At 35.1% G+C, this 15,225-nt stretch overlaps 1 protein-coding gene across 1 annotated transcript in view; it reads left to right on the plus strand.

The window, feature by feature from the left end:
* The window catches only part of Sycp2 (synaptonemal complex protein 2), a 52,696-nt gene that overhangs the window by 6,934 nt on the left and 30,537 nt on the right, over window positions 1-15,225 (plus strand). The window contains exons 8-17 of the mRNA XM_013024285.1: window positions 191-225; window positions 1,061-1,203; window positions 1,284-1,336; window positions 4,256-4,301; window positions 4,878-4,973; window positions 8,508-8,568; window positions 10,741-10,889; window positions 11,914-11,988; window positions 12,967-13,113; window positions 14,474-14,573. Coding sequence (XP_012879739.1) covers window positions 191-225; window positions 1,061-1,203; window positions 1,284-1,336; window positions 4,256-4,301; window positions 4,878-4,973; window positions 8,508-8,568; window positions 10,741-10,889; window positions 11,914-11,988; window positions 12,967-13,113; window positions 14,474-14,573 — 905 coding nt within the window. The remainder of the gene's footprint in view (window positions 1-190; window positions 226-1,060; window positions 1,204-1,283; window positions 1,337-4,255; window positions 4,302-4,877; window positions 4,974-8,507; window positions 8,569-10,740; window positions 10,890-11,913; window positions 11,989-12,966; window positions 13,114-14,473; window positions 14,574-15,225) is intronic.

Consider the following 15,225-nt stretch of genomic DNA (forward strand, 5'->3'; position numbering starts at 1 on the left):
TAGAAACTAAGTTGGAATTAAATCATCAAAACTGTTAAGCTTTATAAATTGATATATTATGAGTGTATTTTCTCCAAAAGTTAGATATACTAGCATACTGTAAAGTTTAAAAAAACCCTTCCCCAAAATACATGGACTTTCTATTTAAAGGATGCTAGTCCTGCATATAATCTGTTATTTTAATTCACAGGAGTAGTATGGGAGAAAGAATTATAGATGCTGGAGGTAAGTATATAATTTTAAGATTTGAAGTTATTTAAAGTTTATGAGTGGTATATTCTTTGATAAATTATTAACATTATAATGTTAGGAGAATTATAAGTTGTTTATGTATAATGAAGCAAGCTTTAAATTACTTTAGTAAAATAATGAAAAGAAGTATCTTTGGGACAAAATAATTTTTATTATAATTGGAATTCAAAAATTTGTGTAATGGTAATAGTATAATAAGTTAATTTTCCAAGATATTGGAAAAATTTGTAAGAAAAAACTCAAATTATGTTTTATGAAATTAGGAAATTTAATGTTCTTAAAACTGATAGACTTTTTGGAAGTGGCGCTGTGGCTCAAGTGGTAGAGTGCTTGCCTTGAGCTGAAGAGCGCAGGGACAGAGCCCAGGCCCAGAGTTCAAGCCCCATGACCGACCAAAAAAAAACCAACTGATAGACTTTTAAAAACAAGATACTTACTAAAAAACATAAATTTTCTTTCCTAAGTTTTCTATGAGCAAATTTTGACGTATTAATCTATATATAAAATAAAGCCTTGCTTAAAATATTCTGGGGGTAACTGTAAACATCATGCTATGCTAATGGAAAAGAGATTTTATTATTTAGGTATTGCTGCATAAAGCATTTTCAAAGATTATAACTCTAGTAATATAGTGCTAGTGTCCTTGGGAATTAAAGCATTTCTTTAATTTTTAAAAATTGCATGCTTTTCTGTTAGTAAAAATGAAGAATTTATATTCATTTCTTGTTCTAATAACTTGTAAAATATAAAGTGTATTTTTATACAATTTTCACAATTTCAACTTGCACAGTAACAATTGTTTTTATAGATTATGACTTACAGGTAGGCATTGTGGAAGCTTTATGTAGAATGACTACAGAAAAACAAAGACAAGAATTGGCATATCAGTGGTTTTCAATAGATTTTATTGCTAATGCATTTAAAGGAATTAAAGACTGTGAATTTGAAACAGTAAGTAGTATAAAAATTACAAAAATTAATAAATGTTTGCTTAATTATGAATTTTTAAAGCTTTCTCTTTTTAAAATTAGGATTGCAGGCTATTTCTCAATCTTGTAAATGGCATGCTTGGAGATAAAAGAAGGTAAATTTAACAATACATAATCATTTATTGACGAACATAGAGAATTTTATTTATTCTAATATGCTAGAGTATAGAATGATCTTTGATATTACTTAAAAACAATATTTCACCTAAATTAATAAGTTACTATATTCTGTATCAAGTGTAATCCTCTGATGGAGTTTTGACTTTCACGTTTTAGAGGAAAAGATGCATTTTATTTGTTTTATTTATTTTTTTGGTCGGTTGTGGGGCCTAAACTCTGGGCCTGGGCTCTCTCAGCTCTTCAGCTCAAGGCTAGTACTCCGTGACTTGAGCCATGGTGCTAATTCTGGCTTTTTTTTTTTTCTGCTTATGTGGTGCTGAGGAATCAAACCCAGGGCCTTGTGCATGCAAGGCAAGCACTCTACCACTGAGCCACCTTCCCAGCCCAGCATTTTATTTAATTCACACTATTAGCTTTAATGTTCATTTTGGTTTACCATGTTTAAGAGTGATATATGAGTTATAATTTAGTGTTTGAGGAAGAATATATAAGCTCAGCTCTTCAGCTCAAAGCTAGTACTCTACCACTTGAGCCACAGCACCACTTCCGGCTTTTTTTTTTCTGCTTATGTGGTGCTGAGGAATTGAACCCAGGGCCTTATGCATGCAAGGCAAGCGCTCTACCACTGAGCCACCTTCCCAGTTCTTGAGTTTTTTTAAGAATGTAAAACAACAATAACAACTGCTGTGCACCTGGTGGCTTATGCCTTTAATCCTAGCTACTCAGGAGGCTGAGATCTGAGGACTGCAGTGCAAAGCCAGCCTGGGCAGGAAAGTCCAGGAGAGTCTTAGCTTCAATAAATTACCAAAAAAGTCAGAAGAGGAGCTATGACTGAAGTGGTAGAGTTCTAGCCTTGAACAAAAGAACCTCAGGGACAGCACCCAGGCCCTGAGTTCAAGGCCCAGGACTGGTAAAAAGAAGGTAAAAAAATGATGTAACTAATGCCTTGTATTTTATTGTTATGGATGAATGAATTTACATTTGGTTTACTTTTGTCTTGATTTGAATCACAAATTCCCATCTTCCCATTTATGAGCAAACTATTTAACCTTACATCAGTTTACTTGATTATAATATTAGAATATAATAATACTTACCTTAGATATTTTTGTAATGATGAAAGGAAATGATATACTAAAGTGTTTAAAATAGTATCTGATCAAGAAAACATACTGGGAATGTTCCCATTTTTGTTTAGCAAAACTATTTACTTCTCCTTTTTTCTGTGCAAGTCCTATTGGAATTTCCACTGTATTAATAATATATACCTGAAATTAGGATTCTGTCTATAGTTGATAGGATACTAAAAGCTTGATATAATTACTTAGGCAAAGTTGAGTTCAGCATTATCTTCAAAGTAATATGCTTTTCTTTTCCTAAATTTTCATTGAATACTTGTTTTAAAAAACATAGTTGTTTCATTTAGCTTTTTTTTTTTTTTTTGTTGGTTGTGGGGCTTGAACTCTGGGCTTGGGCGCTGTCCCAGTGCTCTTCAGCTCAAAGCGAGCACTCTACTGCTTGAGCCACAGCACCACTTCTAGTTTTCGAGTGGTTTATTGGAGATGAGTCTCATGGGCTTTCCTGCCCAGGCTGGCTTTGAACTGCGATCCTCAGATCTCAGCCTCCTGAGTGGCTAGAATTACAGACATGAGCCACAGGCGCCCCGCTAGCATCATCTTATATGGTCATATGAATACAGTTCTTGAGCCTTTCTGCTCATCTGATAAGATTGTCCTAGACATATACTAATTATTGCAAATAAGGGAAAACATGGGACCTATATTTCTTTGGGTCAGCCTTACTTCACTTAATATGATTTTTTCCCCAAGTCTTTCCATTTCTTGATCCATTCATCTACTGAGGGACATCTGGGTTTGTTCCATATCTTAGCTATGGTAATAATGCTGTGATTTACATAATTGTGCTGATAGCTTTAGTATGGCCTTGTTTGTGATCATTTGGGTAAATGAACCCCAAGATATGGACACAAGAGGTTTTTCTTTGTCATTGTTGTTTTTAATGTACTATGTGATTTTTTTTGTTTTTTTTTGTATGTTCTTCCCTCTATGGTATATCCCCCATTGTCACCCTATTTGATTTTGGTACCTTGCATCTTGTATATACATTTATCTAATCTGGGGAGGGGAAGGGAAATAACAAAATGCTGAAACCAGGACCACAGGATGACCCATTTCAACAATGAGACCCACAAGACAGTATGTTGGAAATGAACTTTACAACTTCTGGGTGGTGGGGGGGAGTAGAGTAGAGGAGTAGGGGAGAGAAGGGATAATAGGAGAAAAACAAAGGCGGGAGTAACAATGTTAGACAAGAAATGTACTCATTACCTTACTCATGTAACTATAACCCCCCTGTTCAGCATCTTTACAATAAAATAAAATTTAAAAAAACATAGTTGTTGACATTGGTAGTTTGAGCCTCTAATAACAGCTATTGGACAGCTGAGGCAGGAGGATCTCTACTTTGATGCTAGCCTAGGCAACCCTTCCCTTTCAAAAATAATAATTAAAGAGTTATCAAGCGGGGGCTGGGAAGGCGGCTCAGTGGTAGAGTGCTTGCCTTGCATGCATGAGGCCCTGGATTCAATTCCTCAGCACCACATAAGCAGAAAAAGCCGGAAGTGGTGCTATGGCTCAAGTGGTAGAGTGGTTGCCTTGAGCTGAAGAGCTGAGGGACAGCACCCAGGCTCTGAGTTCAGGCCCTACGACTGACCAAAAAAAAAAAGAAAAAACTTATCAAGGAAAACATGGTTTTATTAAAAATTATAACCAATGCTGAATTTTCCTAAAACTTTAGGCATAATTTCTGTCACCAGAATAAGATTATACTTTGAAGGCTTATTAATATTTTTCTTAAACTATTTTGGATTTCAGGGTCTTCACATTTCCTTGTTTGTCTGCATTTCTTGATAAACATGAGGTAAGTTTTTGATTTAATGCTCTTTTAGTTATTGGATAAATTTTGATGTGAGTTAAGCAAATTATAGATTACAGATAAAAAAATCATTAAAGATACTTGTAGTTAATTAGCATATAATACATACGGTCTAGTATTCTGTAAATGTTAGTGACACCAGGATAATGATATGAAATAATGCAGCTATGGACAAATATAAACTGAAATATTGAAGGCTGAACTCCAAATCTTCAGGTTCTTCAGACAGCCCTTTTATTGACTTACCATTCAAATGTATTCACATTAATATTTCTAACCTCTATTAGCATTTAAAAGATTTATTTTTAATCTAATTTTTGTTTTAACTATTAAAATCACTTTCCCTTTGTTTCTAAATTCATCTAAATGTTATACTTTTCTGTTGTTCTAGTTACAGTAGAACATTAATTCTCTAGGATATAGTTAGATTCTAGACTCATAAATTAAAACCAAGGAAGATATTAAACTAAAAAAATGGCCATTAATATAATCTGATCATAACTTTCCACTTTCATTTTTCAAAGCATAGCTTATACTAGTTTTGTATGTTTCTTTTATTAGTTGCAAATACCAGCAGATGAAAAACTTGAGGAATTTTGGGTTGATTTTAATCTTGGTAGCCAGACCCTATCATTCTACATTGCTGGAGATAATGAAGTAAGCTTATTCCCTCTATGTTTTTCTATATGTTTATCTATGCTATATTTATGATTAAAATTATTTTGAGAATGCAGATTTATTTGTACATGTATTTTTCAAGCCATCCTTTAAATGAGTTTTAATGTTAGGTCTTGTAATGTTAACTTACCATCCTAAGTAAAAGTGGAAATTATATCTGTTTTATTGTAACAGAAAAATGCTAAATTTTCATACTAATTTTATATGCTATTAAATAAAATTTCACATTCAGCCAAACAAATGAAATTGACTTTAGAAAAGATAACGTATCAGTTGCAGAAGTGTGACTCAATGGTAGAGTACTTCATCAACATGTGTAAAAGCCCTCGGCACCTTTTTCTATCACTATCAGAAAAAAGAAAGTAGAAAGGTTGCAGTTGTTTAAGCATAGAAGTACTCTATTAACAGTAACACTAACAAAGATGATAAATAGTATTATTCACTCAGAAAAACTTGTCTTTGAAAGTAGTGAGTGATTGATTCTTGTGGCAGCATTTGAAAGTGAATTTCAGTTTTTTCCTATCTTATATTTCAATAATGCTTAAGCTTTCCAAATAGCTGGCATATTTTCTTTTTTCTTGGCTCCAGTCGTGAGACCTGAACTCTGGGTTTGGGCGCTGTCCCTCAGCTCTTCAGCTCAAGGCTAGTGCTCTACCACTTGAGCCACAGTGCCACTTCCAGCTTTTTTTTCTTTTTGCTTATGTGGTGCTGAGGATCGAACCCAGGGCCTCATGTATGCAAGGCAAGCGCTCTACCACTGAGCCACCTTCCCAGCCCTAGATGGCATATTTTCTACTGACCTTTGCTACCTGAGGAAAAGCACTTGAGCTATTATATCTTTTTTTTTTTCTTTTTTGGTCGGTCGTGGGTCTTGAATTCTGGGCCTGAGCGCTGTCCCTCAGCTCGTCAGCTCAAGGCTAGTGCTCTACCACTTGAGCTACAGCACCATTTCTGGTTTTCTGGTGGTTTATTGGAGATAAGAGTTTCACAGACTTTTTTGCCCAGGCTGGCTTTGAACAGCTATTATATCTTAACAGCAATAGCTACCACCTTATATTTGGTACATTGGCATATATTCATTTCAGTGAGAGTTGCTCAAACATTTACCAATCTGGTTATGGCTGATAATATTATGTTGGAAGTCTTACAGTTGGAAAGTATAAATCTATTTCTTAGCAGATTCCTGTTTTTTTTTTCCAGGTAAACTCTTTATAAGTAAACAGTAGCCAAATACTTCTTAGGATTTCCACATATTTTTCTTTTTATTTTAAAGTACCTTATTAAAAGGCCTAATTAAAATTGAATTCCAGTGAAAAGCACTGCTTCTTTCAGGTGCAAGAACAGTTTTTATCAACATATTTCTTCTTCGGCATTTGAAGGAGAAACTGAATTTTCTTTTAGAAACAATAATTTTATTTTGGCAGAATAGTAATGAATTACATGCCTTCATTCACCTTGGTCCAGTAAAAGGGTAGGAACCCCTTTTTCTACCTACAGCCATTTATTTACTTTTATCAAAAAAAAATTCGTGCCTATACATTCCTTAGCTTTATCTGCTCAAAGCTTGATCACTTGATCACTTGACCACTTGATCACAGCTCTACTTCTGGCTTTTTGCTAACTGGGGTGAAACTTTCATGGACTTTCCTACCTGGGCTGGTTTCTAATCATAATATTTAGATCCCTGACTCCTGAGTAGGTAGGATTGCAGCCATAAGCCACTGTTACTTGGCTTTATTTCATTATGTATAACATCATTCTCAGATCATTCAAAATTATTAATTCAAGCATACTGTCTGAGGGCAGCCAACAAGAAATATAGGTGTCTGTACTGGCACGTAGCAAATGATTTTGGGAGGCTTATAGGGCCCATAAACCAGACATTCCCTACTTAGATTCTAAATCTAATGAGATGTTCCTGTATTACACTCTAATGGATGATTTAGACCAGAAAATAAGTAATCATATTATGGTAGTATTCATGATATGGAATGTTTAAAATGGATTTATAAATTATGTTCCAAATATTTGTTACAAATATTTATTGGTCAAGATTTTCTTGAATGCTTCTTCCCCCAAATGTATTTTGAACTTCTTTCCTCTGAATTTCTTTAGCAATAGTATGTTTTTCCTGTATTTTCTGTTGCTCTCCTGAGAAACTATTCTCCATATAGTACCATCTTCTTTTCTTTTGTAATACAGCATATAATACAGCATATAAGCATATATGACCTGTTCCCTGGCTGTTTCTCTGATGTTTCATACCATTCTCTGGGCTCCAGACTTATTTATTTCCTTTTCTCAAAAAGATCATAACCATTTCTGATTTTCTGCTTCCTAGTTTGTTGGTCTAGAACACATCCTTTAGATAGATCCTTGCACCTTAATTCCTTTCCAATTAGGTTTCAACACAAATATTAACTCCTAAGACAGGTATGCTGTGGTCATTCAGTATAATGTAGTACAACGTAGATAATGACCTACAACGCCCTTCTTAGTATCTCCATAGTAGTGATTACTATTTAAAATAATTTCATTTGTTGTCCATTTCTATCCCAAAGAATATAATATTTATGAGACCAGGAATCTTTTTCTTATTTATATCTATTCAAGGGTCACACTTTTTTTTTTTTTTGTCAGTCATGGGGCTTGAACTCTGGGCTTGGGCGCTGTCCCTCAGCTCTTCAGCTCAAGGCCAGCGCTCTACCACTTGAGCTACTGTGCCACTTCCGGTTTTCTACTGGTTTATTGGAGATAGGAGTCTCATGGTCTTTCCTGCCCGGGCTGGCTTTGAACTGCGATTCTCAGATCTCAGCCTCCTGAGTAGCTAGGATTACAGGCGTGAGCCACCGGCGCCTGGCAAGGGTCACACTTTTTGAAAGAATGAATAAATGTAATACTGAAAGAACTGAAAGATATGTGGTATGGTTAGTGTGTAGATTACACACATAGAATAGGAGAAAAGAAGTCAGTGGAGCCAGTGAGTAATTATAAGAAGTAACTCAATTATTGAAATATTGAATTATTGTGACATTAATTATATGATAGATTTGTACTGAGCACTGGGGTGCATATTCATGGTAGGAAGCTGGATTAAAATATATCAGGGCCTGGCGTTGGTAGCTCATGCCTGTAATCTTAGCTACTCAGGAGACTTGAGATCTAAGTGTGGTTAGAAACCAGCCCAGACAAGAAAGTTCACGAGACTCTCCTCTCCAATTACCAGCAAAAAGCTAGAAGTAGAGGTGTGGCTTAAAAATGGTTGAGTGCCAGCCTTGCAGGAAAAAGCCAAGCAAGAATGCAAAGCCATTGTTCAAGCCGGAATACCAACACCAAAAAAGAGTGAACAAAACAGATTAAATATAACATGTGTAACATAGTTAATCACTGGAACAAGAATGTGTATGTATGTTAGTTACTTTTACAGTTCATACACCTTAAACTTTGGTGTCCAAAGAAGTTTTAAATCAGGAATAAATTCTTATATGCTCAAGGCCCTTTCTTGCATTTAAGGATCATCAATGGGAAGCAGTCACTGTGCCTGAGGAAAAAGTTCAAATGTACAGCATTGAAGGTATTAGACTTTAAACTTACTTTTTATAATTTTCTTCTTGTCTCTTGCCATATGGAATAGGGAACAGAAACTGCATCTTCTCTGGGATAACAAATGAACTAGTCAGAACAAAATCAGCATTTCAGATATCCACATTCATAAATCATGAAATTCCTTACCTCACATTTTCCCTTTAATCTGCCACCATGCTCCTGTACTTATTTCTTTCCCTTCCTAGCTAACCTAAAAGCCATGATTATACAGTGTATTAGCTGAAATATGGTAGATTCAAGGGAGAAGTCAAAAGAGTGTAATTCTTTAGAAAGGCAAAGTCAAGTTCAACAAAATAAAGACCAGGAAATAGGTACTTGAAAGAGGCAGAGTGGAGTCAAGGAGAGAGAGGTAGAGGGATGCAGAGGAGAAGGGGAGAGAATGCAGTCAAGAATTCAATGTGTGTCCCATAAAATTTAAAAAAGTGAGGGATGCATGGGAATGTTGAAAAGGGGTGACATTGATCAGGATGCTTTGCATTCATAAATTCCTTTGCTAAATGGTGACTCCTTTGAATAATAACTTAAAATCTTTTTAAAAAGAAAAAAAGCCATGATTAGTCAGTCTTGCATTATTATCAGATTTGCTTGATTAAATCCAAACATCTATTCTCCCCATTTCCACGAGGGGACTTGCATAACAATAAGACAAAAATCATATAATTTGGCAGACTGGAATAGTTAAAAATTAATTTGTTAAACATTTCAGTGCTTATAAGGTAGTTTCTCATTACAGTTTTTGATTTTCATTTTCCTAATAACCAGTATTGAGCACTTTTATACAAGTGCTGCACACACATATAAAATATGCAGCACTTATCTTCCCTTTGTGAAGCATCTATTTAAATACTTTTGTATTAGATCTCCCTTTTAATTATTGGATTTTAGTAGTTTTCCTATATCCTGGATAAGAGTACTCTGGCAAATATCTTTGGTGAATATTCTTCCAGTCTACATTATGCTTACTCACTTTATTAATTGTATCTGTGGTAGACAGAAGTTTTTAAATTTGAAGTTTACATCATCAACTTTTTATTATATGTTGATTGCAGAGGTCTATCCCTAAATGACAAGAATGTTTTCCTTTAAACACTTTGTGGTTTTGGCCTTTTTTCTTACTATTACAAATAAATATTTGGTTATGATGTTATGCAGGAATCAGAATTATTTTTTATGAGAGAGAGGCATTGATTCCTATACTATTTACTGAAATATCATTCCTTTTTCCACTGGATTTCTGTGTTTAAAAAAATATCTATAAGCCAAGTGCCAGTGGCTCATGCCTGTAATCCTAGCTACTCAGGAGGCTGAGATCTAAGGATTGCAGTTCAAAGCCAGCCTAGACAGGAAAGTCTGTGAAACTCTTATCTCGAACAAACCACTAGAAACCTGGAAGTGGTGCTGTGGCTCAAGTGGTAGAGGGCTTTCCTTGAGCTGAAGAGCTTAGGGACAGCACCTAGGCCAGAGTTCAAGCCCCACAACTGACAAGAAAAAACAAGTCTATAAGTAGGTTCTATAAGGATGTCTAATTCTTAGTGCTTGTATCTGTTTCTTTGATCTCTTTACATTCCTTCTGTCAGTACCAAAATGTATTATTTTATATTTATGATTCGTTACAAATAGTATAAGTCTCCTCACATATAAAGCTTTTGAATATCCATTTAAGTTTAAGAGTTTCTCAATCACTGTAAAATGCTTGCTGGAATTGTGATTAGAGGCCCAGTAGGAAAAGGCTAGATGAATGAAGAAGAAAACTCTTAGAAATTCAGCCAGAATGCCCACTGTACTTGGATGTGCATATTGCATACATAAGCATACTATCTTTATTATCAGTCATCAGCACCTCATCTTATGCAAGAATTTAAAGTGGTTAGGATAATCATATATAACAGCATGCTCTGGTGAACGAGAACCCACTTCACCAGAGAAGACACAGAAAGCCAGCTTCTATCCTTTATCTTATTCTAGTTGTCCCTCCCATACATTTTTACATAGATGGTACAAAAATTTATTAAACAGTGTTTGGTTCTAAAATTTAAAATTGTGATTCAATTTTAATAAGCTGAAGTTTTCTTACTTATACTAACTGGATGATGCCATAGGAAGTGGTATAAACTAATCAATATTATTTGTTTGTGTATAGTGAAAGACTCAAAGAAGCTACTGTCTATAATTCTGAAAAATATAGTAAAAATTAGTCAAACCGAAGGAAAAGAACTGTATTTGTATTTTGATATATCACTAGAAATTACCAATGTGGCTCAAAAAGTTTTTGGTACAAGCAAATATAGGGTAAGTTTTTAAACTAAATATTAACTATTTTTTATAGTATTGATAACCAAGTCTGTGGCTCTCAGTTAAGTGTCATTGTTTTTAATTAAGTATCATTCTATTTTGGAATTCTTAAAATGACATGATTATATTAGATTTTTAAAATCTATACTGTGTAATATCTATTAGCTTGTTAGCCATGTCCTTTGAGATGCCTACTAGAAAGTATCTGAATTGACAGAATTAGAAGCCACTGTTTAGAATATTTGAAGAATTCCAGACAAGTGTTTAAAAAGTAAGATGAAGCTGGGCACCGATGGCTCATGCCTGTAATCTTAACTACTCAGAAGGGTGACATCTGAGGATTATGGTTCGAAGCCAGCCAAGGCAGAAAAGTCTGTGAGACTCTTCTTTCCAATTAAATCACAGAAAATGCTGGAAGTGGTACTGTGGCTCAAGTGACAGAGTGCTAGTCTTGAGCAAAAGGAGCTCAGGGACAGTGCCCAGGCCCAGAGTTCAAACCTCAGAACTAGCAAAAAAAAAAAAAAAAAAAGTAAGATGAGATAAATAACTATTTTACAGAAATGATGTCTCAGAAGCAAATAACTTTAAGGAAAAAGAGTTACAGAAATAAAATATTCATTAAGACTTAGGATTAAAAGTAAGGCACTATTGTGGAGGTGGCTTGAAATGGCCCATTGAGTTGAAGAATAGGATTTAGATGAGATGCTTGACAAGATTATAAGATGATTATTATTTAACTGGAATGATCAGTTGACAACTTATGGGGTGTTTTGGGGTGATGTTCTTTTGACAAGCTTCAGTAGATATATTTGGGAGGAACCTTTGTTCAAGGAACAAAATGGAAAGCTTAGGAGGCTGTGGTTGGTAGAAAGTAAAGGAAGGGTTCTGAAATAGGGTATTTGTATCCGAAAAGTAACAATTAATGATTACTTGGCAATTCTGAGGAAGATAGGTAGAAAAATAATTGCACTGAATGGAAAGAAAAGGAAAATCATACCACTTTCAATTAATTGAATTTTAGGAATTTACCAAGAAGCATGGTATTTCAGTTGCCAAAACATCTGTGCATATTCTTTTTGATGCAAGTGGATCCCAGGTATGTTTCTTACTGATTTTTATTATTGGGTTTAGGCTTAACATTAAACAGTATCATAATAATAAAGTTGGTATTGAATAGCGAATTAAACAGGTAGTCTTGATATAGATGATACTGTAATAAAATACATATATTAGTTAATGATAATTTAACCACAGTTATTGATAAATAACAATGTTGGTAACTTTAAAATTTAGAAGTAAAAGCTGGGTGTCAATGGCTTACACCTATAATCCAAGCTACTAGGAGGCTGAGATCTGAGGATCATTAATAGAAACTAACGCAGGCAGGTAGGTCTGTGAGACTCTTACTTTCAGTTAACCACCAAAAAGCTAAAAATGGAGCTTGCTCAAGTGGCAGAGTGCTAGCTTTGAGCAAAAAAGACCAGAGAGCTTCCAGACCCTGAGTTCAAGCCCCAGGACCAGCACACACACAAAAACTTAGAAGTGCCTAGGAATGTTAGAGTGCTTGCCTAGCATGCATGAAGCCCTGGGTTCAATTCCTGAGTGCCACATAAGCAGAAAAAAATGAGAAGTATGTGTCCTTCCACTGTGACAAAACTGTCTACAAATTGAATACTTGTTTTGAGTTGACTTTTAACAATTAGTACAGGGAGGGCTGGGAAGTTGGCTCAGTGGTAGAGCACTTGCCTTGCATGCCTGAGGCCCTGGGTTCGATTCCTCAGCACCACATAAGCAAAAAGAAAAAAGCCGGAAGTGGCGCTGTGGCTCAGGTGGTAGAGCACTAGCCTTGAGCTGAAGAGCTGAGGGACAGCGCTCAGGCCCAGAGTTCAGGCCCCACGACCGGACCCCCCCAAAAAAACAAAAAAACCCCAAAAAACAATTAGTACAGGGATAGAAGAAAGAAGGAACTGAGATTTGTAAGTATGAAATAAGAGCTTTACTAAGATATACAATGGTTTTAAAGATTTTCCTGTGGTTTACAGTTTTAATATAGGGTTTCTAAATTTTCTAACAGATGCTGGTTCCAGAAAGTCAGGTCTCACCAATTGAAGAAGAACCTGTTAGTTTAAAAGAAAAATTTAACTCCCCAAAGGAATCTGTTAACCCTCTAAAATGCACCAAAAATAGCAGCCAAGAGGACAGCATAAGTAATCAGGGCGAGGTAAATATGATCAAAATAATTGCTTATGAAACTACCATAGAACATGTCATTGCTAGAGATACAAAAAAAAGCAACTAGAATGTATATATTAATGGTTTTGAACAATCATAATACATGCATGTGCATACTTTAGGATAAGGTATATTCTACAGTTTACATTTATGAATTCCAAATTGAGATACACAGAATATATTACTATTTTCCCCCATTTATTTTAGTGTATCTTTACTTTGATTATAATATACAATAAAAAATTTACAATGTTCTAGGTTTTTGTTTTTGTTTTGTTTTTTTGTTAGTTGTGGGGCCTGAACTGTGGGTCTGGGTGCTGCGCCTCAGCTCTTCAGCTCAAGGCTAGCGCTCTACCACACGAGCCACAGCACCACTTCTGGCTTTTTCTGCTTATGTGGCGCTGAGGAACGGCAAGCGCTCTACCACTGAGCCCCTTGCCAGCCCCAGGGTTCTGTTTTTTGTAAAGCAAGGAAAGCAAGCCAAGTGTTAGGCTCTGTTTCTTCTTCTTCAAGTGAAGACCACTTGTAGACTGCATCCAGTAGAAGCATTTCTTAGCCTTCTTTTCCATACCTTGGTTTCTTAAGGTCCTCTCCTTTTTCAGCTTGTTTTGGCATTCTACTTCTCATACTAGATCAAAGGTAGTCTCTCTGCTCATCAGTTATGTAGGTTTTCTCTAAATCCTGAGAGACTCCACCTTCTGAACATCCTGATACCTTCTTCTTGCAGAGCTTTTTTGTTTGTTTGTTTTTTTGTCAGTTGTGGGGCTTGAACTCTGGTCTTGGGCACTATCCCTCAGCTCTTCAGCTCAAGGCGAGCACTCTACTGCTTGAGCCACAGCACCACTTCCAGTTTTCTAGTGGTTTATTGGAGATAAGAGTGTCACAGACTTTCCTGCCTCAGCTGGCTTTGAACCATGATTCTGAGATTTCAGCCTCCTGAGTAGCTGGGGTTATAGGCGTGAGCCACTGGCGCCCGGCTTGCAGAGCTTCTCTAATGTACATAATTTGAGCTCTTAGACTGCAGACTTCAGTGTTCTATAGCCAAATTGCTACTTTCTGTTCTAAGATATTCTCGTGTTTCTTATCTTTATAGGCCTTTTCCTGAAATTGTGCACCAGCACACTTTCTTTAAGACAATGTGTACTTGTTTTAGTTACTTTATTTATTGCCAAACATGAACATAAAAACCTACAAATTAGCCTTGGACACAGAAATTTCTGCATATTGTTTTTTTAATGTAGTCAAGGCAAAATGTATATAGTCATTGCAAATTGTTATGAGTGAAATTGTAAAATATTTAACTTTAATAGAGAATGTATGTTTACTATGGTTGTTTCTCATGGCTTAAGATAACTACTCCTAGCAAAAGGAAAATGTCTGAAGCATCAATGATTGTTGCCGGTACAGACAGATACACTGTGAGAAGTCCAGTACTATTAGTCAATGCAAGTAAGTTTAATAATCTTTAAAGATTTTAAAACAAGTATTGTATTTTAAATATATTTTTTAAATCAGAAAAATTATGGATATAATTTACCTAGAGGATAGATTCAAGATAAGAAAGTTGATCATTTTCCCATTACAAATTTCTGAAAGATATAATGGGCATTGATAAACAGTTTTTAAAATATTGCTGCCATGTATTAATGATTTGTCATAATTCATACAGGATGTAGCATAATATAGTGCTTAAAAATAACATTGAATCAATAGTTTTCTTGTACGTACTAATTCCTGACTCCAATTTTTGTACTTTGCACAGATTATCCTCTAGCTAAATTTAGAACCAGTGTCTTATTATAACATGGGACTTACATTCTTATTTCATTAATTTGTTTAAAGCATGAAATAAAAAATATGTTTAACAAAAAAATCTTGTGAAATGTTTAGACCTTACCTAATACCAAGAATTTACTATTATACTAAAAGTTTGGCACATATTACGAGTTCAGGTTAAAAAATATATTGTCTGCTACTTTCTTTAAATCCTTAGTGTTAATGCCAATTTAATATAGAACTTTTATTCAGAAACTCATTGCCTAATAGGCAATTGCTTAGTGCATAACAGGGTCTGAAACTGAGTCAGTCTACTTACCCTATG

Source organism: Dipodomys ordii, unplaced genomic scaffold (genome assembly GCF_000151885.1).
Source record: "Dipodomys ordii isolate 6190 unplaced genomic scaffold, Dord_2.0 Scaffold75, whole genome shotgun sequence".
NCBI lineage: Eukaryota > Metazoa > Chordata > Mammalia > Rodentia > Heteromyidae > Dipodomys > Dipodomys ordii.